The sequence below is a fragment of the Pan paniscus genome, chromosome X, assembly GCF_029289425.2.
Source record: "Pan paniscus chromosome X, NHGRI_mPanPan1-v2.0_pri, whole genome shotgun sequence".
Lineage (NCBI taxonomy): Eukaryota > Metazoa > Chordata > Mammalia > Primates > Hominidae > Pan > Pan paniscus.
The window spans coordinates 128,959,587-128,986,884 of record NC_073272.2 but is presented as its reverse complement, the minus strand read 5'-3'; the positions used below and the strand labels follow the sequence as shown (position 1 = coordinate 128,986,884).

The following is a 27,298-nucleotide window of genomic DNA, read 5'->3' as shown; positions in this document are numbered from 1 at the left end:
AATATCAATAAATTTCATTTTACTCAATATATCCAAATTATTTCAACATGTGATCAATATTTTAGAAATCAAGATATCGTACATCTTCTTCCTAAGTCTTTAAAATCCAATATATAGCTTATGCATACAGCATATCTTAATTTGGACCAGTCACTTTCAGGTACCTAACAGCCATATATGGCTACTGGTTGTCATATTGGACAGTACAGATCTAAAAGGCTACACACCCAACTGTTAAGAATGGTTTCCTTTGGAGAGAGGGACTGGCTAGGTAGAGAATAAGAAATGAGGAAATTTAACTTCTAATTTTATCTTTTATTACATTTGCAATGAATATTTCTATTTTATCATAAAAACAATAAAAACTGACTCCAACTACAGACCCTCCAGCATTATTCTAGGTGCCCCACTAATAGAACTATCTTTTCCTCTGATATCAAGTCTAATTTCTCTGCCTCAATGATTCTGTTATTACTCAAAAACCCTCTCCTTTGTGACCCCAATCCCTCACTGGTAATCTTTCACTCTTCACAGCTCTACAGTATCTCACATTTAATCTCTACACTATCCAAACTCCTGTAGCCACTACTCAAAGGCTACAGGTGAGTTAACCACTTACTCATGTTTCATGATGTTCAATTGCGGGAGGGTCTGATTTGGGACCACAAAACTCATTCTCGCACAAATGTCCTTATAATCTTGATTCCTTCTCTCAAAGTCCTCCACGTGTGCAGCCAGATGGGAATTGACAATGCAAAAGGTGGTGTTGTGAAATACAAATCTCACAGCTACCCCACCTTTGTTTCCCTGTTAGCAAGAGTAATTATTCAATTAGTACACAGAACAAGCAACTGAACTTTACATGAACATGGATAATAATCAAGCTCATTTCCAAAGTAACTCACCATTTTCCCCATGATTCCAGTTCCAACTGTTTCTGTAGCAATATCACGAATGTATCGACACTGATCCTTTCTGGCAAATATAAGAAGCATCATCCCAACAAGGCGCACCAGTTGAACCTATGAGTTCCGGGGAGTTACAAAAGGTTAATGTTAATACCAATCTTTGCCACATTTCTAATGTCCCACGACTAATTTTCCATCAAGATGATATACTAGTGCCCAAATCTGACTTCATATCCTCTAATTTCTCAGTGGACCCCATCAAGTGGAAACTAATATTCTCTGGGGAGGCTCTAATCTGGCACTGATCAATAAGAGTTAAAAGCCGGGAGGGACAATGAGTACTTTCAGCTCTAGATCTATTCTTTTAATCACTTCTCAGCCTACCAGGAGTAAGAAGCATTAAAAGTTCATATAATAAAGCCACTATCCCAGCTTGTTCCTTCCACCTTTCCTTCCTAGTTTCTGATGTCTAATTTTCTAAGAAATTGAAATCAACCAAACAGCAATCTTTTTTACTTATTTTTAACTTGTGAACTACAGCTAGAAATATGTCTGAGATATACATTAGTCAGGGACCTATATGAGAGGAATAACATCCCCAGGAGTTTTATTACCTATATAAACTGTTAGAAGATGTAGAGAAAAATTACTCACATTACTTCTTTTAGAGACCTTAGTATGATAGCCCTGTAATTAACTCTTCTGGTAGCTAAATGCCTCTACCACATACCTTCTAAAGACAAACAAATTGGCCCATCTTGCTAAAGTCAACTCTTCTCTTAACTTAAAACCAAGTTTAGAACTCGTTCAAATTCCACACCACTTCTATTCTTGCTCTGATTGCAACACATGCACCATGCGCCCACGTTTCATATTGCTTTTCTGTAAAGCATTCAATTCTGACCATGTCAGTGAGTAATCTAAATCTTCAAGTTTTATTGCATAAATCAGAAATCTTATATGTAATTATTTCAAACTAAGTATTGATATAAGCATAATAAAATTCTTTTTTCCCCTAAAAGCTATCTAAGCAATGAAAATATAGTATCAGAAAGCTTAGGGATTTTTTTTTCTAGGAAATAAGGATGAATGATCAATCTGCCCTATCCCAGTATTACACACAGAGAAGAATTCAATTAAACTATTCTTTTGGAACAAGTTGTAGATAATGGAATAACTCCCGGTGAGCCCTATTTAGTCATATACTTAAAAAGATAATTAAATGCTGCTTACTTTCTTATACTTGGCTTTGGAATGCAAACCTCTCTCTACAGCCATGGACCATTCTTGTTCCTTCACAGATTCAAAGTAGAAGAAGGCTTCTGTGCTCAAGTCCAGTTCTTGGAATCTGAGGAAAAAAGGGATATGAGATCTATACATATCCCATAATTATCTCTGGCTACCTCCTGTCCCATATGTTGAAACATTAGATGAAAAAAAGATGGGAGAGAGATAAATTTCATAGAACTGCTCTGTTCACCCAGGTTATCAGTAAGAACAAGTAGCTTTCTTTTCTAAAGAATTCCCACAAGTACATTCATAAGCTATGCAAAAAATAAATCAAAATACCTCCCACAGAGGATAACAGCAGAGCTTTGCTCTTATATCCTAGGAACTGTCACTGTTAGAACTGACCCCAAGTCTTAGTTTCTATGCAGAATATATAGATTCCTACGGGTTTCAAGAAAATTAGATGCTTCCTTACACCATTTTAGGTATCTGTTCCTTTCTGTTCTCACAAATTTGACCCGCAAGTTAACTCTCGTGTATAGTCTACAGTAGGTTTTACCAACAGTCTTTTTTAAAAAAGGCAAAACATCATGTAAATGAACACCAAACATATAGCCAAAAGGAAATTCCAGAAGTGTTCTTTACCCAATGCAGTAGATATCAGGAGGATTGGGATCACAGTTCAGCCAAGGTTCTAACCCGCTATCTGGAGACTGGCCATTCACATTCCAAGTTCCAACAAAAAATCTAATACATAATACGAAAAGATAATTTGAAAACAAAGATCAAGTATAAACCAACAGAAGGTCTTTCTTTTCGCTTCCATACAAAGGTATGTTCACAATATGCTAACATAATTCCTCAAAATGTTTTGCCACATATGTAAGAAAGATCTTTTGCATCTAGAACACAAAGGCAGTGGGCTTATTTTCTCTAAATTTTACATTAAGTAAAACTACAGAAGGAAACCAAGTCTTTATTTTTAAAAAATGCAAAGGTAATTGCTATACCACATTTCCTTTCAATTAAGCTCCATCCAAACTCATACTTGATAGGAGAGCTTATGGATGGGAAAGAGGTATCTTCATGCTGTAAGCTAGTCAAATATGGATAAATGTTCTATAAGGGGCTATAGTTGACTCCAGGAACTCACTTACTGAAGGATTACAAGGACATCTGTGTAGGAAATTCTGATGAGGCAGACATAGTATTAAGGGGGAAAGCAGAAGGGAAAACTCATGACTGTCTTAACTGTTTACACACAAATATAAGCATAGTGGGGGATATGAGGAACTGGAAGTTTTAGCATAGTGATATAGTTATGACTGAATTAGAATAAATGAGGTATGACAGGATAGCAGATGGGACTAGAATCTTGGACTAGAAGGGTACATTCTGCTCATGAATAACAAAGAAACGTGGTGTTGCTTCATGCATTGACGATACATGCCACATGGTACCTCACATGCAGCATACACACACAAGTCCAGAAAAGAAGATGTCATCAAGTAAAGATGAAATAAAAAATAATACAGATAAAAGAACCCAAGATAGACCTCCCAATCAAGAGGACTGGGTGAAACTTTCTTTATTTACCAAAGTAAGTAAGTTAAGAGCTAGTGGTAATGATGGACTTTAATTTTCTAATATTGGCTGAAAAAAAAAAAAACTTAACAGGCCAGATATATAAACACGCTTGCTTATGGAATGTGCTAGGGGAAAATTCTCTAGTACATGTGACCTTGATTTGGTTCTCTAGGACTCAATAGAGACATTAGTAGACATGGCATTATTAGTAGTTAGAAAATCCAAGGGAAGGCCAAGCACGGTGGCTCAAGCCTGTAATCCTAACACTTTGTGAGGCCAAGGCGGGTGGATTGCCTGAGCTCAGGAATTTGAGACCAGCCTGGGCAACCTGGTGAAACCCAGTCTCTATAAAAAACACAAAGATTAGCTGGATGTGGTGGTGTGCACCTGTAGTTCCACCTACTTGCAGGGCTGGCGTGGGAGGATTGCTTACGACTGAGAGGTTGAGGCTACAGTGAGCCATGATCTATCTGCTCTCCAGCCTGGGTGACAAAGAGAGACCCTGACCCACACATACACAAAAAAGAAAATCCAAGGGAAACTGTAGCATCTGCATTATTTCTGATATGCATGTTATTGGCCAGCATAGAGACAGGAGCTTGAAACAGGCAACCATTCCTTTTTATCATATTTTGATTCTTAATTAGGCTAATGTCTTAAATATCAACAGGCCACTGTCTGTTATATATACTAACTTTTTAGACTCAGGAAGCAAAAGAGACACTAACCTGAAAGTCTGAATGTTGACATATTCTTTCTCTCGCTTTGCCAGGATATGTTTGATGAGACCCTCCCGCTGCCCAGATTGGGTATTTGGTACAAAGAGCTTCCGCATGGTGTTGGTCACTTTGGGCTGCTCCTTGTTAGAAGCTTCTTTTTCACGTGGAAGCCTAGCAAATAAATGAGAGATTCAAAAGTAAAATTGTTTAAACTATAATTCTCCTACAAGGCAAATATGTTTTCACATGGGACTTACATTTTATTCACTGAAGAGGGTGGAGGTGGGGGTTCCCGATGAATCCCAGTAGGCTGATTTTGTGAATTTATTTTCTTGTCCAAATTCATAGAAGAAAAATTGTCTTCAAATCCAAGAAGCCCTGAAAGACACAGACCCCAAAGTCAAACGGGGAAAAAATCTAACATCCAACATATCCAGGGTAACAGGGCTTTGATTTGATCACAATTTGATCAGTGGTATTACTAAACAGAAAACTATCATAAGGGTAGAAATTACTTGGATTGGAGTTCGAAGAAGCATACCTATCCCTGAAGCACTGATATACTAACTAGAACAATAGAAGTTTATAAGAACTTGGAACAGACTAGTAATAGCTAACATTTATTGAAGACTGAGCACAATGCCTGGTTGAGAGTAAGGGACTGTATCATTATCTCACTTAATCATCACAAAAACTCCAAGAAGTAAGTACTATTAAAAATCTTCCCATATTACAGAAAGGAAAAGGGAAGTTCAGAGTTGTTGAGTAACTTGATGAAGGTTGTACAACTAGTAAGTTCTTGACTTGGGATTCAAATCCAGGCTGTCTGGCTCTCGAGCTTGTACTTTCTACCACCCTGCTAAGCTGGCTCCTGAACAGCTACCATGCTACAGAAAGGATAAGGAGTGAACACTGGTCAGTGGGCCTGGACTTGATAAAACTACTCTGCAGGAGAATGTGTCTGACATTGGCTTTAATCTACATCACCATATTTGGCCTGACAAAATCTACTGACTCTGCAATGACCATAGCAACAAGGAAACCAGGAACTTTTTAGTACCTGAAAAAACAGAAGGTTTGTCCTTAGTGTCTAATTTCTGGTACCAGCTAGATGAGTCCTTTTGCTCTGGAACAAGAAGCTGTGACTGAGCTAGAGAGATAAGGTTCATGGTCAGAAACTGGGAAGTCTTTCACTGAGTAGAATTTACTATAGCCAAAAGCCATTCTTTCAACATTCCTTATATGCAGGGGCCAGCACCATTTTTGGATACAGTGGAAGAAACTAAGGAAATGAGGGCAGCTCTGGGGTCATCTAGGGGCAGAAGGAGAATTATAGTCTATGGTAAGCTGTGCTTGCCATGACACTGAATATTCTGAAAACTTGCCTAGTGTCCTTAAAGCTGGGAAGATTTTTTCCCTAACCTATCCCTGTGTTCACTCCTGAAGAAAAAAAATCAGCTATCAGGGCTTAAAGGGTGAGGTATTTTGCCAATGGCCACTTTCCTCTGTATCAGCATGTCAGAATTCCACTCCCGTTGAAATAGAAGAAAGAAAATCGCTGAGTCTTTAGTTACCTTTCTGAGCAGCAAGGACAGCTGAGAGGAACTTCAAACAGTGTTCCTCATCAGGGATTTCAAAGCGGCGCTCTCTGATCCAGTCCCCCTGAACCCGAATTTTGCAGCCACCTAAAAAGAATTGAAATCCATACATATACTGCTATGGGATAAAATGTTTTACTGGGATCATATTCTCAACTTATCAGGTTAACAGAAGAAGGTCCAGATCACAAATATTCCAGATCTCTAATATAGGAAGCACACATACAAGATCAAGAGAGTCAGTATGACGGTGGTGGAAGGGGTGATGCAGAGAGGGAACCCTAAGGGAAGTGAGAACTCCTAAGGCTGATGAACCGTGTCCATGAGCAGCCCGATCTAAGGATATGACACATACTAAAATTATACTTTCCTGCGTTCTGATCTATCTCTCAGACATCAAAGCAGGGACCTTCAAATTCCAGCAAAAGGTAAATTCCTCAATCACCCTCCCTCCCATTCCTTAGCTGGAAATTCCTACCATTTCAGGTCCAGATCACATTGTCAGAGTCTCTGAAGCATGAAGGGAATAAAATAAGTAGGATGGTTTGTCCGTAAGTACAGATTAAATTTACAAAATAACTTAAAAATAGTGATACTGGTTTGAAGTATTCTGAAAAGAAGCATCTACAACTCATTACCTCAAGTTTAAAATGTATGTCTTGAATAAACATACAAAAACAATATAATGACCTATGCTCAGAAGTGGTTTGGTTCAAGTACAGCCAATTGGAAACTAGGAGAATTAGAAGCAAAGTTAGCTAGGGCTTTAATTTATTATGTGTATAACATATTGTCTCCCCTTTTTTGATGCCCTATAGTTATCATCTATATCAACTGTTTGGATGTCGTGATCCAGGAAACCTATGTACTTGTTTCTATTCTTATTGTAACTGATTTATTACATACGTTGTTTTCTCATGCCTCTGGAAACTACAAGCTCCTTAAGGGCAAGAGGCAGGGTACGCATGCAGGGTGCACATACAGCGAACCCAGCACTTTCAGGAGTCTAGGGTGACCAACTGTCCCAGCATTGTATGGCACTCAGAGGCTTCCTAGGACTCAGGACTTCCAATGCTAAGACTGGGAAAGTCCCAGGCAAATAAGGCTTGCTGGTCACTCTACTGGTGACAGTAACATCAGACTTCACAGACAGAAGGTATTTAATGACTGATGAACTGGACTCTTTACCACGTGTAAATAACAAATACATGAGAAAATGAAACGAAAATCCTAGTTTTTATGGTGGAAATCCACTTCTGAACCTTTAGCTTTTTGTCCTCTGCATTTCTTCTTCTTTCTGTCTTTGTAAAATGAGTTACAAAAAGGAAAATAAAATAATTAATTAGAAGAAAATAGATAAAAATGGAGAAAAATGTGAAAGAAGGCACCCAAATAGACTACGGATAAGAAAATTAATGAGGGTGCCACTGTAGAGGGGAAAAAAGAGAGGGAAGGAAAAAAGTGTCAATTATAGCAGCCATGAAGATATAGGGAAAACTCCTTCAGGGCCTAACAAGTCCTTTCTTTCTCAGATTATTTATACTAAATGTGGTTTTAAAAGAGTAGTTTCTATCTGACATAAATTTAGAACAAAAACCCTTATTATCTCTCACACACACACAAACACACAATTCTTGAAAGACATATTTTAGCAAATATATAACTGACCTATTTAATGGGCCAGAAGATTCCAGAAATTGCTCACAAAATAACACTGGATGCTCCCTCACCATGTTGCTTGAGAAAGAAAACAAATTACCTCAAGACTCAACCTTCTACTCTTCTTGTCCATCCTAAAACCTTCTGGACCTCTGTGATCTGCAAACACTCCTACATCCTCAACTTCATCTGAATATTCTCTGCATCTCTCAGTAGCATGCATTAAAATTACCAGAGGCACTTTATTTTTGTTTTTATTTATTTTTTGAGACGGAGTCTTGCTCTGTTGCCCAGGCTGGAACACAGTGGCGTGATCTCGGCTCACTGCAACCTCGTCCCCTGGGTTCAAGCAATTCTCCTGCCTCAGCCTCCTGAGTAGCTGGGATTACAGGTGCCCGCCACCATGTCCGGCTACTTTTTGTATATTTAGTAGAGATCGGGTTTCACCATGTTGGTCAGGCTGGTCTCGAACTCCTGACCTCGTGATCCGCCCACCTTGGCCTCCCAAAGTGCTGGGATTATAGGCGTTAGCCACTGTGCTTGGCCACCAGAGGCACTTTAAAAACAATATTGAACCCAGGCCCCACTCCAGGACAATTAAAACAGAACCTCTGGAAGTGAAGCCCAGGCACTCGTAGTTTCCGAGTGATCTGACCATATGTCCACATTAAAATTCAGAGTCAACTGCAAAACTGGCTGGTCCCTAGGAGGAGCACTTCTCCTACAACCCTCTTATTTTTATTTATTTATTTATTTTGAGAAGGAGTCTCTACTGCCCAGGCTGGAATGCAATGCCGCGATCTCGACTCACTGCAACCTCCACCTCCCGGGTTCAAGTGATTCTCCTGCCTCAGCTTCCTGAGTAGCTGGGATTACAGGCACGCACGACCACACCCAGCTAATTTTTGTATTTTTAGTAGAGACGCGGTTTCACCATGTTGGCCAGGCTAGTCTCAAACTCCTGGCCTCGTGATCCGCCCGCCTCGGCCTCCCAAAGTGCTGGGATTACAGGCGTAAGCCACCGGGCCTGGCCTAACCCTCTTAATGGAGTCTGTTTATATTCTCTCACACCTGAAGTACTTTTGAGTTGGTGTCTTTATTTGTCCTAATAACACCACCAGACTACTCCTTCTCCCTCAGGCAAAATCCTTTCTCCTTTGAGGCTCATCCATTGGGATCTACCGTTTCCTCCCTTTCCTCTACAAGATCATGCACCATCCACCCAGAAACTTCAGAATCCAAGATACAATACCTGGCTCATAAGACTTTCTCTCCACTCGATCTCCTGCCATTAATTTTGGGTCCCTTTAAAATTAGCACAGAAAACCCAGTCAACACCTTCAGCTTCCTCATCCAATGACATTCCCCCTCCACCTCAGCCACCACTTCCTCAGTTGCTACTGGGACCCTCTCAGTTATACCCTGGATTTTGTCATCATAGAAACACCACCACTTCATAAACCTCTAATTCAAATATCCCACCCTGACATGTTATTCCTTCCAACTTACTTGCTCATTATCCCCATTGTAACTGTTTTTTTTTTTTTTAATCTGATGGGAACCTCCAGCCCATTGATTTCTCTGTTTTCTTACTATCCGTCAGCCCCTTCCTGCTCTCACTTCCCCTTTTATCAAACAGATGCCATCATTACACTCTTGCAAAAACCCAGAACTGCCTTACCTCTCTGTTCTTCCGTGGCACCTACCTGGCTAAATACCAACCCTCAGAAATCCAACTAATTGCCTTTCTGTACTTATACCTGAACAAGCAGAGGGGGTAAATATGCACACCCACAACCAGATGGCTATCATTATACATTCCTGATTGCCAATCTCAACCGGGTCCTCTATCATAGGAAGCAACCTAAGGTCCTACAGTCAATCAGTCTCCTACTACTATCTGAAACAACTGTTTCACACCTACTCATTTATCCTCAAAATTTGGATCCCCCATCTTCTTGAGCCCTCTTATTCTAAGCAGAATGCTTCAGCTCATACTTCAGAGAAAAAATAAAGCTATCACATGGAAACTTATCTGTATTTGTACTCATCTCATCCTTTCCCTACTGATACAAGGAAGAAGATCACTCCCATCAAACCTCCTTCACTTTGAATTACAACCCCTCTGATTCTCTCAGTAATCTTACAACTAATCCCTAGACACACCCCCATATCCTTAACGCTTTCCCTTTCACTAGCTCCTCCACATTAGCATATAATCGTGTTCTAAGTCCTTCTCATCTGAAAAACAAAAATCTTCCTGGATCTCAGATTTCCCTCCAATTCCAGTCCATCTCTATATTCCCCTCCAGTCACGTTTCTTTAAAAGACACACAGTCACGGACTTCCCATTTCTCACTTGAATCCATTCCAATATGACTTCCACAACCACTACTTATCTGAAATTGCTTTAAGTTCACCAATAACCTCCATCCCATGGATATTCTTCAGTCATCTTATTAGACCTATTAGCAGAAATCAACAGTTAATCAGGGCTTGATATAATCCCTTCCAAAAGCTTCTATGATACCATACTCATCTAGTTTCTCTCTCATCACTAATTTTGAGTGCCCTTTGAAGTATTTCTTCCTCTATCTAACATTTTAAAAATGGAGTTCCTCAAGTTCAAACATAAATCTTTTTTCTCATTCTATACCAGTATTGTCCAATGGGACTTTCTGTGACTATGGGCATGCTCTAAACCATGCTGTCCAATATGGTAGCTAACAATTTGATATGTGACTACTGCAACTGAGGGACTGAATTTCTCATTTTATTTCTAATTATTTTAAATAGGCACATGTAGCCAGTGGCTACTGTATTGGATAGCACAGTCCACACACAATCACATCATCTCTTATGATTTTGAATATCATCTACATGCTAGTGACCCAGATGACTTTCTTCTGAGATTCAGATGCATACATTCACTTGCCAATTTATCATCTACACTCAGGTGTCTCAAAAAAAATCTCAGCCGGGTGAGGTGGCTCATGCCCGTTAATCCCAGCACTTTGGAAGGCCGAGGTGGGCAGATCACCTGAGGTCAGGAGTTCCAGACCAGCCTGGCCAATAAGGCAAAACCCCATCTCTACTGAAAGTACAAAAATCAGCTGGGCGTGGTGGCGGGTGCCTGTAATCCCAGCTACTCAGGAGGCTGAGGCAGGGGAATAGCTTCAACCCGGGAGGCAGAGGTTGCAGTGAGCTGAGATCGCGCCACTGCCCTCCAGCCTGGGCGATAAGAGCGAGGCTCCATCTCAAAAAACAAACAAAAAAAAATCTCAAACTAAACATGACTAAAACTAAATTCATGACCCTTCCCCCTTGAGGAAAACTCATTCTTTCTGCAGTGTTCTTATTTCTGCAAATGGTACCATCATCCACAGTCATGTCAGAAACCCGAGATTCATCCTTGACACTTCCTCTCACCCCTTACACCCAAACCAATTCCTATGGATTTTACCTCCAAAAACATCTATCAAGTCTGACTGCTTCTCTTCATTACTAATGCCACCACACTCTCTAGCTTACACTACGGAAACAGCCTCCTAACTGGTCTCTCTGCTTCCATGCAAATGATGACACCCCAGCATAAAATCCTTCATACGATTCTCATTTTTGAAATCTCAAAATTCAGATTTAAGACAAGGCTTATAAGATCCTGCCAGATCTGCCCCCTAGCCTGTTTTTCTTACCTTGGTGCCCAAGACCTGTTTTAGGCACCCTGGTCTTCTATCACTTCAAAGAAAAGTGTCAAGCTACTTCCCAGCCTGGAGCCTTGTGATTCCCTTTACCTGGTAAATTCTTCTCTCTCCCATCTTAACCTGCCTCTTACTTAGCCCCTCTGGTCTCAATTTAAATGTCAATTCTTCAAAGAGGTCTTCCCTGACCACCCTCCTAATATACTTACTCTTCTCATAAACTCTTAGTACTTTTCCTCAAGAGCATTTATTAAAACTACAATTATCTGGGCCAGGCACAGTGGCTCACGCCTGTAATCCCAGCACTTTGGGAGGCCAAGGCGGGCAGATCACGAGGTCAAGAGATTGAGACCATCCTGGCTAACATGGTGAAATCCTGTCTTCACTAAAAACACAAAAAATTAGCCAGGCATGGTGGCAGGCGCCTGTAGTCCCAGCTACTCGGGAGGCTGAGACAGGAGAATGGTGTGAACCTGGAAGGCGGAGCTTGCAGTGAGCCAAGATGGCACCACTGCACTCCAGCCTGCACGACAGAGCAAGACTCCATCTCAAAAAAACAAACAAAAAAAACTACAATTATCTATATCTTATCAGTTTAAAGTCTGTTTCCTATATTAAAATCCTTAAAGTATCATGACTGTACTGCTTTCTGCTATATCCCTAGAGCCTAGTGTAGTTCCTGGCACATAAAAAATAGTCATATTTTTATAGAATGAATGATTGAATTATAGGTATCTGTGTGACACTAGTACTGAATTGCACAGAAGCAAGAACCAAAGTAGGAGCAGCAACTTTATCTTCGTCGTTCTGTACTGATTCTGCACTTACAAAAGTGCCTGAGAAATAGAAGGCACTCAACAAATATTTGTTGAATAATGGATAAACAAGGGACAGTTTAATTTTAGGAAATCAGTACAATACAGTGTACCAATTGGTCAAATAAGGAAGAATAAAATCATCTCCATAAATACCAAAAAGACATTTGCTAAAATTCAGTATACATTCATAATTTTAAAAAACACAAACTTGAAATAAATGCAGTTTCTTAATTAAAAAAAAAAAACCCTGTCAAATCAACAAGCAATAATGTCATTAACAGTGAAATACCACTTGAGGCATTCTCACTGAAATCAGGAGCCAAACAAGAAACATCATCATTTACCACTGGTCCCAAAATTCTCACTGGTATAGTGTACAACAATAGTAGCTACTAGAAAAGAGACAAAATTATTATTTATAGATATTAAGGTTAGCTACCAAAATGAAAAAACAAAATGAAAAGCAAAAAAGATTAAAAATAAATTTCAATGAAGCAACTGGATAAAAGATAAATATCCACAACTCAACAGCTATTCTGTATACTAGTAATAAACAATTAGAAGGACATAGAAAAAACCTCCACTCGCAATAGCAGCAAATAAAATCCACCACAAAATACTTAACCTAAAAACTATATATATTAAGAAACTATAAAATTTTATTGAAAGATATAAAAGAGGACCTGAAAAAAACAGATATATCATGTTCCTTGACAATGACTTAATTTTATAAAGAAGTTAATTTAATAAAATTTGGCACAGACCTATGGTGAAATATTTGGTTTTTAAAAAGCATATTATAAAGTAATTGTAAATGACATAAGAAAATGGGACAATATAATGTTAAATGAAGACGCAGGATAAAAACTACATATGAGGATTCCAATTATGTAAAAATATAAAGACTGGAAGGAAATACATAAAAATGTTAACCACAGTGGTGATCTCTAGATTGCAGGAAAATAATCTTAATTTGATACTTTAAGCTTTTCTGAATTTGTAAATTGTATATAATGAAGATGTATTACCTCTGTGAGAAAAAATTATTTACAAAGCATTTAACACCAATATCCAGACAATGGGAAAATGCATATTTACATTAAAATCAGGCCTGCCTAACAAACCCAAGATCTCCTTCCTGCAACACACTGTGTACCATAAAGGTTTATGTATGAAGCCCAAGGATCAAGATAAAATATGGTTTCAGTGCAAATACTACTAAATGGGTAGAAATAACAAAGGATTTTATTCAAGTGGTCACTTACCTATTTTCCCCCTATGAGCCAGTAACTAGAACTCTGGACATAGCAACACATGGCTAATGTAGAAGCGGCTACAACAAAACTAATGCCGAAAATTAGGTGCTTATAAGAGAAAAGGCACAGCTCAGTTTAACTTTTCAGCTTTGAATCAAATACTTCTCCACATCAAATACAGGACATTTCCATCTCTTATTTCAGCAGCAGTGTCAGTTGTTATGGAATTGCTTTTGTTCTAGTTTTGCTTTTTTAAGTGTTGTTTTTGCCTTCTCCTTTCTAAGCACAATAAGAAATAGACATTAAGTTATTTTCTCTCTTGGATACTTGCAGCTGGGGTTTACCTGGCCTTTCAGGCATAGCCTTTAAGACTTCTAAAATCCACGACCAAAGGGAAAAAAAAAAAACTCAAGCCAGAAAAAAAGCCTACTTAAAGTGTTCAATACAAATTAATAGTGCCAAGGGCAGGGACTGTCTAAACAAAGTTACGTAAACCCCTAGTCCCAAGCTCAGTGCCAGTTCCCACTCATCCAAGGACTCAACCAAGAGATAAGGCAACCCATTTGATTTAGATTCATGTGGTCAGATACTCTTTTCCATAGCAACCTCACAGTAGCATCGAGTGCCCATTTTCTCCACTCCATAAAATAGTACAATTAGATGATAAACAAAGAACAGTTTGCACAGAAAGTCAAAGATGATTTGCTTCAAACAGATAAAAATGAGAGAATGGAAACATTGAAAATAAGATCATGTTCCCTCTAATAAAGAGATGCCTTGAGGGGATGGGGCTTAAATAAAAGACTAAACTTTTTTTTTTAAAGGAATGCCTGGACAAGCAATTTAAGGGACTCTTCAGCCTTCCAAAAAAATACAACAAATAAAGGAAAATATTATGACTTACACAAAATTTAAAAAGAGGGTAGGGAAAAAACTTAAAATGTAATAGCAGTTAAAAAATGACCCAAAAAACTCCACCAATAAACCTTATGTGCTTTAAACATCAGCCCTTCCTACAATTATCAATTCTACAGCAATGATTCAACTGACAGCAACAATACTGGTAGCTCACGGAAGTTCAGCATTAGAAAGGTAGATCATTATTTTTTATTTTTATAAAGATTCTTACCAGTCACCTGCTTTTTCTTAGGCTTAGCCTACATGTTTTTGGGAAACAGTGCTAATTTGTATGGCTGCTACAGGAGACTACAGGAAAAGATGGTAAAATAAAAAATGTGCCCCAAAAGGTGTCTTAAATGTAGTGAGTGTTCAAGTAAATATTTGTTGAATAAAAATCAAGCACATTCAGAAAGATACTCACTGTTAGAAGCTATGTCAATCAAAAGAGTTTCTTCTGCTTCTGAGAGGGGAAAAAAAAGAGAGTAGGATTAGGGAAGAGAAAACCACTCATTACAACCAAAAGAATACATGCCTAACTAAATAACTGCTTCTCTCAGTCACTACTCCTAGGTCTTAGAACATATTTTTTTAAATCCCTTTTCGTTTAATATTTTTTAAAGGGATTTTTTATAGCACTGGGTTCTAAAGACTATGAGCAAATCAACTAAAATAAAAATGCACTGAAGAAGTAACCAAATGGAACTCCTCAAAGTAAATCAACGAACGAGAAATTAATAGTACAGAACATAACAACATGTTAATTCAGCGAAAGCAAGTTTAATTCCCCTTAACTGTAACATAATGATTTAACTCTGGGTCCTTTAGATACTTCTTTAGATACCAGAAGGCAAAGGAAGTGACCCTGAAAGCCTAGAGGTGAATTACTTTCTTAACTCAGATCTATTCTCTGAAAATTTCCCAGTGATCTCATCACCTCTGCCCCTGCCCCACACATGGGGGCAGAGTATACCTTCAGGTTACAACTACTACCTGTGGGCCCAAGGCCCTCCATACCAAACAGGGTGCAAAGCAGTCTGCAAGTTTGGATTTCTCTTATCTCTCAATGGTTCTCCTGGACTTCTTCCTTTACAACAAGTGTCTAGACCCAACCTATCTCTTCCCCTCTGATTTCTCCGGATTTGACCAAGTGCACCTGCCAGACCCTCCTGGCTAATTGAACTCTGGGTACTGACTCCTTGGGATTAGCCTGGATCTACCTTGGTCAAATGGAGTAGTCTCACCTTTTTCACCTCCCTCCCAAGACTGAATTGTTTATTTGGCTCCATTACTCAGGTACAACAGAAGCAACTGGCAAGGAACTAACTCATTTAACACTAAAATGTAGTCTCGATATTATTATTAGGATGATTAAACAAGGGGAATTAGGGCATCAAGACATAGATATTGTATGTTTACTACTGTTCTTCATTAACTTTTAGTTCTGTAAAACCTGAGTGTTTACAGATGGTTTTCTTTTTCTTTTTCTTTTTTTTTTTTTGAGACGGAGTCTTGCTCTGTCACCCAGGCTGGAGTGCAGTGGCACGATCTCGGCTCACTGCAAGCTCCGCCTCCCAGGTTCACACCATTCTCCTGCCTCAGCCTCCCGAGTAGTTGGGACTACAGGCACCCGCCACCACGCCCAGCTAATTTTTTGTATTTTTAGTAGAGACGGGGTTTCATCGTGTTAGTCAGGATGGTCTCAATCTCCTGACCTCGTGATCTGCCCACCTTGGCCTCCCAAAGTGCTGGGATTACAGGCCTGAGCCACCGCGCCCAGCCGGTTTTCTTTTTCTTTAGAGATGGCCTCACTCTCTCACCCAGGTTAGCATGCAGTGGCACAATCACAGCTCACTGCAGCCTCGAACTGCTGGGCTCAAGCAACCCTCCTGCTTCAGCCTCCCAAGTAGCTGGGACTACATGTATCTGCCACCACGTCTGGCAAATGTTGTTTTTTTAATTTTATTTTTGTAGAGATGGGGTCTCGCAATGTTGCCCAGGCTGGTCTTGAACTCCTGGGCTCAAGCAATCCTCCTGCCTCAGCTTCCCAAAATGTTGGGATTACAGGTGCAAGCCATCGCGCCTGGCCACAGTTTACAAAATAGATGCAGGGGTCAGGAAATAGAAAGGAGATGAAAATCAAAAGTAAGTCTTCCTTTAGTCATGGGGAACTACATTACATGTGTGCACATATTTTCCCAGGTTCTAAGAAGCAGCACTACGATCTAACAATCAGCAATTGATTTCTTATTAAAAATACTAAGAGAAACAGGGTAAAAGAGATCCTAGAGGTAGAGTAAAAAGGTACAAAGCTAATAGGATATTAATTTAAAGTCATGTTCTTTGGCTCTTCCCCTCTGTGAAGGCCTACACCTTGAAAAGTGAGGTGGCCACAGCAACTTACTATGGAACGCGGCTACCTTGTTTAGTATGTCTCTCTCACATAGGGCAGGCTAAATAGCTATCACTTCATTCTTCCATACAAATATGGACACTATTCATTGAAGTTATTTTTAATTCTTAACACATGCATTCTTAGAAAGTCATATCCACTAGCTTAGTATTTTCACTTACAGGAATACATCCTGAGGAAATAAGAGATGTGCAGGTATATTTAGGTGCAGAGATGTTCATCATATTACTATTTATACTAGTGAAAAATAACCCAAATGTCAACATAGGGGAATAATTACATTATGGACCATTCATAAACTGGTATGGTATATAGCCATTAATGGCATGGAAAAGTGCTCATAATACAATAGCATGTAGAAGAGACAAAAAATTGTATAAGATGAGTATCACTCACCCTGCAATGTATGTGTAGAAAAAAGGAAAATGCTAGGTGTTTATCTCTGAAAGGATGGGAATTTAAGTGACCTATTTTCTTTACACTTTTCTGTTCTTTCCAAATGTATTACATTATGTACATGTCACTTAGTGATTAAAAAAAAAAGTTCAATGTAGTTTAAGAAATAATCCATGCAAGGTAAGATTTAAGTTTTCCAAGAAAGGCCAGGCATGCTGGCTCACACCTGTAATCCCAGCACTTTTGGAGGCCGAGACAGGCAGATTGCTTGAACTCAGGAGTTTGAGACCAGCCTGGGCAACATGGCGAAACCCCGTCTCTACAAAAATTACAAAAAAAATTAGCTGGGGGGTGGTGCACCTGCAGTCCCAGCTACTTGGGAGGCTGAAGTGGGAGGATCACTTGAGCCTGGGAAATGACCTTGTCTTGAAAAAACAAGTTTTCCAAGAAGCTACAATTGATACAGAATGCTTCTGCCAGATAAAGCCACTGGTCCTAGTGAAAACAGAATGCATTTGTTCTCTAGTATCAATTTCCTTTCTAGAGCAATGTGAGATGACAGAAGCAACACCTCCTACACAAACCTCCCAATTTTTAAGTTTCATTGTAGCAGATGAAACAACAGATTTTCTATGCTCCGTCCCCAAATTTGAGGGCAGGAGGCCAAATATTTCCTCCCCAGAGTCAATTTTCTTATGATTCATCAATGTCAAGGTTTGAGAATCAGCACAATTGAGTGTAAGATATTACAGTCTGGCAAGGTATGTTGCCAAATGTCTTAATTTCAAATAGCATGTGGAGAAAGTGCTGAATGTGTGTGAATCCAAGTGACCTTGGTACCTTATGAGCACTGTGTCCGTTAAGCCCAAGAATGTTATTTAAATCCACATATAGGTCAGTCAGCATAAAAAACTGCCTACACAGGTAACAATCTACATACATCTCTAACCCAAGCCAAGGAAACAGGTGAGACTATAGACACACATATACAAATATATTTCGATATAACCCTTCAGCATTCTTAGAGAAAGTATCATCTCCTCAATGTTATCTTTTTATGCAAAGAGTAATACATTTCATTTTACATGCAGTGACAAATTTAAATATGTATGGTATTACATAATGCAGTAATGACCGAGAAAAAACATTATAAAACTAGCTAAGCAATTAAAGCTAGTACCTTGAACACATCTGAAGTGGCTATTTATAGGAATGATATCTTGAACATGCTGTTCCTTCTCATGCAACTGGATTATTAACCTAGGAAACAGAAGAACGCATCAAAGAACAGCCACTGAAAAACCCATTTAGCAACAAAATACTTCACTGTCCTGTTATACAAATCTAGTCTGTATTTACTAGACTCGCTGCATCTAGTTCCCTGGATCTGAGCATCATGACAGCTAGATATTGCTCGAGGCCTAAAAGGATGCTAGTGGTGATGAACATCTGATTACCCACACTGTTCTCTAGGCCATATATCCTAAAAACAGTGTACAAGCTTAAGAGCATGAATTACAGAGTATATAGCTTCAGAGTATGCATACCAGAGTGAAGAACTGACAGCTAGATGTGAAGTCCATGAGTGCAGGGACCACAGCTATCTTTACACCACGGAATTTCTAGTACCTAGCACAAAGCCTGGCACACAGCAGTTGCTCGTGTGTGTGGAATCAATGAATTAGAAAATTCATAAATTAACCTTCCAATTATATTCCCATGGCTTTTTACCAAAGAATGGATCTGTCTCTTCAAACAAGCATTCAGGTTCATGGAGGAGTAAGAGGGGGTGCTCAGCCAGCTGGATTGGTCAAAATATCAGTGACCAACAAGGTGGCAGATATCACAACTGGATTGCCTTCAAATCCCTTGTTTCTTCTCTGGTTTCCAAGTTTACGCTGGTATTTCTACATAAACATGAGTAAACCTGACTCCCCAGATGAAATCCATACTTCTAAATCCATACGTACTCCTGAAATATTAATTTTTCATTTATTATTTATCCTTAGTGGTCCAGAATCAAGGTACAACCTACTGGTAAACAGCCATTCTGAACGTCAACTAGCATTCTCAAAGTCAAGCACTCTTCAAGTATTGTTTTTAGTTTTTTGTCAGGAACACTCTGTTTCTTTCCGAGTTTCATCTCAAATATCACCTCCTCCATGAAACTGTCCTCAGTACCCCCAAGCAGAACCAGCAGCCTTATCGCCTTTGTTTGCCCCTCTAATAGAACACTTATACACTCCATTATGGTTATATTTATTTCCCCTCACTGATTTGAGCTCCTTGAAAGCAAAGACCAGATCATATTCAGTTTTGTCTGCAGCCTAATAGATGCTCAACAAATACTGGTTGAATAAATTAACTAGCTTAATTAAGCTATAAGCAGCAGTGAATTTTTAAATGAAACTGTCCAACTTCTGACATTAAAATGTCATTGTTTTGAAGGGTTTGATTTCTATTTTGTTGTCTTTTGGGGGTGCTTGTTGCTTTTGCTTTTTGCATTTTCAAATGTGTTAACTTTGAAGAGGATAACCTGGGATAGGATAAGTAATTACTTAGATAGAACTAAGGGAAATAAAAGTATTAATGCTGTTTTTCTGCTCTGATCCTTCTTGCCTAATTTGCAGGGGTTTGTACTCTAAGGTGATTACAGGAATATGGGGCAGGCCCCTTTCCATCTGGAAAGTTCATGAGTTGAGTGGAGAGTCCTATAAACCCAGATGGAAACCAGAAACCAGATAAAAGGCTGAGAAATCAAGGGTTAAGGAGGAAGAGCTTACTTTGAGGAAGATAAACACAAACCACTAAAATCTCAAAATACATAAACAAGAAATGGTGTTGAACATTAGCATTAAAGCTTCATCTGGACAGTACTGTTAAAAACTATTACAAAACAAATAAACTGAGAATTTAAGTGAATTTCACAAACATTTATTGAGTATTTACTACGTGTTACCCACTAAATTACAATAAAAGAGTAGGGCTAAGAATAAGCATAAAAATTCTGAGTGTAATTATTCATTTCAGAATATAAAGATTAGAAATAATTGGTATACAGCAAAACAATGGAATTCAGAATTTGGTAGTTGTCAAACAGAAAAGAGTGACAAATCCTGAATGCCAACTCTGCCTTATCCCTAGGAAACACTTTGATTTGTTCTAGGAAGGTTAAAGGTCAAACAGGTTTTGTCATAATCTATTATCCTTGAAAAAGATGAATCTTAAGTGTTTGATTCCCTGTTTCCAAAAAAACCCTGATTTTTAATTGTAATTTTGGTCAAGCAAATTTCCTATGGTTGACAGTAGGAACCACAGACCTAAAGATTTAAGTCAGGCTTCAAGTTCTAGGATAAAAAAGCCAAAAGTAAAAAGTTCTGGACACTCGAGTTAGAAAAGACACCAGAGAGACAAGAATATGAGGATTACAGATGGTATTATGGTATTAGGTGTCTCCAGCAAACGCTTTCAAGAGGAACTTCTCAGTGTAATTCTGAGACATGTTACATAGGATCAGATCTCAGGTATTCTACTCCCTAATTGCAAACAAGTGACTTAACCTGTCTGTGCTTCAATTTCTGTATCTATAAAAGGGGGATGATGATATTACTATCTTATAGTAACCCTCACATGTGGATTAAATGAACTAACTAATGAAAAGGGCTTAGAACAGTACCTGGCACATAAGCAGCCATTGAATGTTAGTTATACAGCAACAACTATATTAGTTGTTAGTTATATGTTAGTTTATATATAAACTATAGTTTATATGTATTTAAAACTATAGTTTATATATATTTAAAACTATTTACATAGTTTATATATAAACTGCTAATATAGCAACAACTATATTAGTTGTTAGTTATATAGTTGTTATATAGTGTTACCTATATATTAATGTTAGTTATATAGCAACCCCATACCCCCACATATACCCCCAACTATACCCCCATAACTTACACAGAATTGGAACACAAGACTTCCTTATTAGCTCAACAGAGTTCCAAATCTACTAATCCGAGGGACTAGATTCTGGGCTGTGGTCATCTCAACAATGTAGCTACTCTATTCAATCTTCATGACTTTGTTTTTACATTAGAGGAAACCAAGGCACACAAGTTTTACTGGTTTGCCCAAGGGTCACTTCTCTGTAACCCACTCTAGCCTTTGGAAATGTTAGTGGTGTTCCACTTTTCTGCTGAATTTTGTTTTATTAAATTCTGAATTTAGTTTAGTTTCATTAAACTAGTCTTCCAGGGTTTGATGAAATCCGGGTTTGATGAACTTCCCAGTAGAGCTGACTAAGCAGGACCTATGAAAGAGCTACTTCACAGAATTAGCTGACATCCAGTTAGAGTGGCACCAATAGTCTCAGAGAAGAGCAGGTTGGGCCAGTGGGAATTTCTTCCGTGTAAATCAGACAGCATAGATACAGAGGATCTAAAAGTGGGGACTGAGAAAATTGGTTTTAGGCAGAAGCCAATGTTGGGAGATGGCAAGATTTAAGTGAACAATTTTTAAACTGGGAAGGAATATGATGTCAAGAAGCCAGTGAATATCCAAGTGAGGTGTCTTGGGCACACAGGGATAGGGGCCTATGATACGTAATGGTCACCATGGATATTTTTGAGATAAGACATTAGTGACAATAGAGTGAGGTTAGCTGCTATGGTGATAGCTTATCAAAATAATCTTTTGATCAATCAGTCAACAGTATTTACGGAGCTCCTATGGCAGAGAGGAAGGTGACACACTGATAAAATACTGTCATTTCTATCTCTACACATTTCATTACCTTTTCTTTCTAACAGTAAAGTCAGTAAGTGAGGCAGTTTCTGGCCTACACTAAACCATTACTGAATTAATGAATATGCCTTCAACCCAGTGGGATAAGGGGATGGGGAGACTGGAGAAACCAGCTGAATAGGGTTAAGACAAGTCTGTAACGTTAACAATGAAGCATTTCCATAGCACTTTTACTTTTTGGAAGCCACTCTCGCATTTATTTTTCCCCCAGTTATAATTCCAAAGGCTGTAAGGTAAGGCAGTTAATGGTTTTATTAAACTGAAGAGTTAACTTTGGCCCAGAAAGCTTTATTGACTTGCCCAACGTTACACAACACATGTCAGTTGCAGGGGCAGGAACTAAGAACCCAGGCTTCCTGCTTCCTCGCCCATTCAGTCCTTCCACTGAGCCACACTGCCAAGCACAATCCAGAGGCTTGGAAGTTGGGGACAAAGCCCCGAGGTTAGAGAGCACTGGCACTTCACACCTGGACCTGAACCTGTTGCCCGCGTGGCTTCAGTAGGAGGACAGTGGGTGACCCGTCGCGGTTTGGGGTTGGGAGGTAATGGCAGGCTCCCCTCCTCTGTGGGAATCAGGTGGTTACTTACTCATATTGCCCGTTCCTCTGGGCTAGGGTCAGGGCGCAGGGCTCCCGGAGAGGACCCTTCATCTCCATACCCTCGACAGTATGCGGGCGCTAGTCAAGGGTCTCCTTCGGAAGCGCGGTGGGGAGGAGTGGTGCACTGCGGGGCGAAGGGGGTCTTCCACCCCCCCCCCCCGCCGCCCTCTCCCGCCCCGCCCCGCCCGGCTTCGTCTCCCGTGCCGGCCCCCTCCCCCTCTCTGCTCGGCCTCTGGGCCACCCGGTTGCCCCGCCCCACCGTGTTCCGCAGGGCCCCCGACCCCCACCCCCGGCCCTGCGCGGCCTCCCCTCCCCCTTCTCTCCGGCGGATACGGCAAGCGGCTGGGCTCCGACCGGGAGCGGCGGCTCCATCCAGGCGGCCTCCGGGCTCAGCGGGACAGCGGACTGCGGGCGGATCCGACGACACTGGCTCCCGCGTCCCCACACCCACCCACCTCGGCTGCGTGTCGTTTGAGGAACAGCTCCGCGCCGGGCGCCGGGCGCCGGGAGCCGGGAGCGGGGAGCTGGGAGCTGAGAATCTGACCCAAGAGAGAGCGGCGCCTCGCGCCCCCGCCAGTTTTCCAGGCCGCCGCAGATTCCGTCCCCTGCGGTCAAACTGCGGAACTGCAGCGAGAGACCTGACGGACTGGGGGCGTCTCTACCAGGTCCAGCAAGGAATGGGTTTTAAATGCCACCTGTGACATCAAAATTGTTCTGAGGACTTTGAAGGCCACAGAAACAAAACACAGTCATACCTATGGGAGATCTCAAACCTGTTGTGTCAATACGACCCACATCATTCAGTAAAAAAATACATATTATATATATATATTTCTTAAGGTTATAATGTCCCGTGTTGGTTATCCTACCATTTCCTTTCCTCTTCTTTCTTCCACGCCCTAAATCGGAGAATTCCCCAAAGCCCAGACCTTTGCTCCTCCTCTGCGTCCCCTCCAGTTCACCTCTAACTAGACAATGTCCGAATATATATCCCTGACCCAGACCTCTTACCTAATAGAGTCCATTGTTAACACATCACTGCGTCACAAAACTAACTCATTATCATTTCACTGGAAAGCCATATATCGTCTTCCCCCTCCTAATCTCTATATCCAATCAGTCAACACACCCTGTTAATATTTTACGTGGAATTACTTTTAGATTCCTTATTTTCTCTCCATTCACACTGCCATAACTTTATTGTAAGCCCTTGTGATAGCCTATCTGGGTTATTGCACTTTTCTTTAAATAAATCCTGTTGGGTTTACTCTTTCCTTTGACATGTTTACTCTGTTGACAGCCATAAAAATATTTTTCCCAAAGTAATTTTTCGATCGTGTTATTCATTTGCTCCAGAATCTATAATACACTAGATATCAAGAGTGACTGTAAATCTGTAGTAATTAAAAGTATGCTGTGGAGATAGACAATCAATGAAACACAATATAAACCCCTCAAACAGACCACACATATATGGAAGGTTGATATGCAGCGTGTGGGACATTTCAAATCAGTGGGGAAAGAATGGATTATCCACTAAGTGGTACTAGGACTACTGCTTATCCATATGGAAAATTATAAAAATTAGACCCCTACCTCAAACCATGGAAGAAAAATCAGTTCCAGGTGGATTAAAGATCTAAATGTGAAAAGCAAAACTTTATAACTTTCAGAAAAAAAAATTGAGTATGAGCTTGGAATATGGAATGAGAATAAGACATTTAGCTACATGAAATTTCAAAATGTATGTACTTTAAGACAATATAAACAAGTTAAAAGACAAACTGGCCTGCACAGTGGCTCATGCCTGTAATCCCAGCACTTTGGGAGGCCGAGGTGGTAGGATCACTTGAGCCCAGGAGTTCAAGACCAGCCTGGGCAACGTGGCAAAACCCTGTCTCTACAAAAACTATAAAAATTAGCTGGATGTGGTGGCAAGTGCTTGCAGTCCCAGCTACTCAGGAGGCTGAGGTGGGAGCATCCCCTTGAGCCAGCGAGGTCACATCTACAGTGAGCCGTGATGGCGCCACTGCACTCCAGCCTGGGTGACAGAGCAAGACCTTGTCTCAAAAAAAAAAAAAAAAAAGACAAGCTGTCATCACCTTTCGGACATCTCCCACCATTTCCCACCACTCTCCCTAACTAGCTTTGCTTAGTCACACTGACTCCTTGTTGTTGCTAGGACTTGCCAGGCACACTCTTACCTCAGGGCCTTTACACTTGCTGTTCACTCTGCATGCACTCTCACCTCCTTCAGGTCTTTGCTCAAATGTCACTTTCTCACTGAAGCCTTCCTAGACCACTTTATTGAAAATTGTAATTCAACAATCCCCTTCTCCATCACCACACATACATGTTCCCTATCCCTCTTCCCTGCTTATGTATCACTATCTACCACTTCTGTTTTATTTATCAATATTATTGGTCATTTACCTTCACCCGCTAGAATGTTGAGTTCCATGAGTGCAAGGATTTTGTCTGTTTTGATCATAGCTGCATTCTCAGTGCCTAGAACCATTCTTGGAGCCAAGTAGGTGCTAGAAAAATATTGATTAAATGAATGAATGACTTGGTATCCAGGATATATAAGAACTCCTGTAAATAAGAAAGAAACCTAATAGAAAAATTGACAAAATATCTGAGTAAGTAATTCATAGTCAAGGAAACCCAGATGGCCAATAAAGACATGAAAAGATGCCTAACTTTATTACTATTCAGGGAAATTGAAAAGTAAAACCACGAGATACCATTTCACAACCATTGGTTTTGTGAAAATTTAAAAAGTCAGATAACCCCAAGTGTTGTTGAAGTTCTAGCAGTAGAACTCTGATTTACGGCTAGAAGGAGTTTAAGTTGGTAGAACTGCTATGAAGAACAATTTGACGATGTCTAATAAAGGCAATACCCCTCAATCTAGAAATTCTATTTCTAGATATAGACACTGGCAAAACTCTACCTTTCATATGCACAAAGAGACATATAAAAGAATGTTCATTGCAGTATTATTTGTGATCTCAAAAATGGAAGCCAAGTAAATGTCAGCAGGTGAATGAATAAATAATGGTGTTCTCGATGAATGAATTTGAGCTATGGGTAGTAACAGCTAAATTTCAAAAATATAATGTTGAGTGAAAAGCAAATTGCAAAACATGTACAGTATACTGTGTATATAAAGTCTGAAAATATCATCTATTGCTTATGGCTACATAGATGAGTAGTACTGTAATAGTATATAAAACATGAAAGGGCATGATCACCAAATTTAAGAGAGGGAGAGGATTGACACTCGGGGGAGGCATACAGAGAATATCAAATATATCTAATATTTATTTCTCAAAACAGAATCTGAAAAGTGATGTTGCAAGATTTGATAGAACTGGGTGGTGGGTACATATATTGGTTCTGTTATTCCATGTACTTTCCTGCACTGAAAATCATTTGCAGTCAATGAAAACGAAAGATAAAGAAGGAATATGCAGGGGAGGTTAGCAGTATCAAATGCTGAAAATAGGACAAGAAAATGAGGGCCAAAGAGACTTTCTTTGGACGTGTCAAGGAGTTCACTGGAGACCAATAATTGTTTGGTTTCAATAAGTGGTGAGGATAGAAACAAGATTATGGGGAATTGAGGAGGAACTGTATTGTGAGAAAATGGAGACAAGAGACCACAGATTGAAGAGGTTTGGAAATAAAAAGGAACGAAGTACAATTTTAATTAAATTAGTTAGAAGGGTCAAACAGAGGTTGTTGACAAAGCCTGAAGCCACTTTAAAGCGAAGAGGAAGGAACCAACAAAGAGGGGGCCTTTTAAGATGCTAGAAGAGAGAGGCAGTAAGGTTGCAAGCAAAATCCCTCAGTAATTGAGAGGGACAAAGATCCAAGATGTAGATGGCGGAATCGGCCTTAGGGAAAAGGCGAGATACTTCTTCCTCCAACTTTACAGTATCCTCAGCACCTAAACAGTGCATTGCACATAGTGGGCACTCAATAAATATTTGTTAAGTGAAGAATAAGAGGTTGTGTGGAAATTAAAATATATTGAGGTAAGGACACTAAAAACTGAGGTCTCTCACAGGGGAAATGATGGTTGCATATAAGTGGCTTCCAATGCAAAGAGTTAAAAGACAATTGAATAAAATTCAAATAAATGAAACTCTGGCTTCAAGAAAACATGAATCTCACCACCTTTACCACCACCATCTGCACATGCGTGCGTGTACACACATACACAAACACACACAAATTCAGTGGGTGCTCAGTGCCTGTCTTTTATCTATTAGGCAACTATCACTAAGTGTCTAGAACTTACAGGCTTTTCAGAAACAAAATTAAAAAAAACAGGATCTTTAAAAAAGACTAGAGCCGAGCACAGTGGTTCACACCTACAATCCCAGCACTTTGGGAGGCCAAAGCAGAAGGACCATTTGAAGTTTGAGATCAGCCTGGGCAATCTAACGAGACCCCCATCTCTACAAAAATAAAATAAAATAAAATTAGCTGGGCATGGTGGTATGTGCCTACAGTCCCAGTTACTCGGGAGGCTGAGGCAGGAGGATCACTTGAGCCCAGGAGTTCAAGGCTGCAGTGAGCTATGATTGTGCCACAGCACTCCAGCCTGGGCGACAGAAGGAGACTCTGTCTCTAAAAACATTTGTTTTTAAGTAAAGGCTACAAAATACTAAAACGACAATTCAAAAATAATAATTAAATG

At 39.8% G+C, this 27,298-nt stretch overlaps 1 protein-coding gene across 3 annotated transcripts in view; it reads right to left on the bottom strand.

Moving 5' to 3' along the window:
- OCRL (OCRL inositol polyphosphate-5-phosphatase) overlaps window positions 1-23,543 on the bottom strand; it is a 52,365-nt gene extending 28,822 nt beyond the window's left edge. Inside the window, exons 1-12 of one of the 3 annotated variants that reach the window (XM_055106102.2) lie at window positions 22,921-23,253; window positions 22,577-22,647; window positions 18,363-18,442; window positions 14,798-14,836; window positions 6,019-6,129; window positions 5,505-5,594; window positions 4,702-4,822; window positions 4,454-4,615; window positions 2,784-2,885; window positions 2,142-2,256; window positions 906-1,022; window positions 620-807 (exon numbers count right to left, since the gene is read on the bottom strand). In XM_055106102.2, coding sequence (XP_054962077.1) covers window positions 620-807; window positions 906-1,022; window positions 2,142-2,256; window positions 2,784-2,885; window positions 4,454-4,615; window positions 4,702-4,822; window positions 5,505-5,594; window positions 6,019-6,129; window positions 14,798-14,836; window positions 18,363-18,442; window positions 22,577-22,647; window positions 22,921-22,959 — 1,235 coding nt within the window. In that variant the 5' untranslated portion in view covers window positions 22,960-23,253. Of the gene's footprint in view, window positions 1-619; window positions 808-905; window positions 1,023-2,141; window positions 2,257-2,783; window positions 2,886-4,453; window positions 4,616-4,701; window positions 4,823-5,504; window positions 5,595-6,018; window positions 6,130-14,797; window positions 14,837-18,362; window positions 18,443-22,576; window positions 22,648-22,920; window positions 23,254-23,456 lie in introns of those variants that run through there. The other 2 variants (XM_055106104.2, XM_055106103.2) reach the window with 2 other exon arrangements.
- Window positions 23,544-27,298: the final 3,755 nt, after the last annotated feature.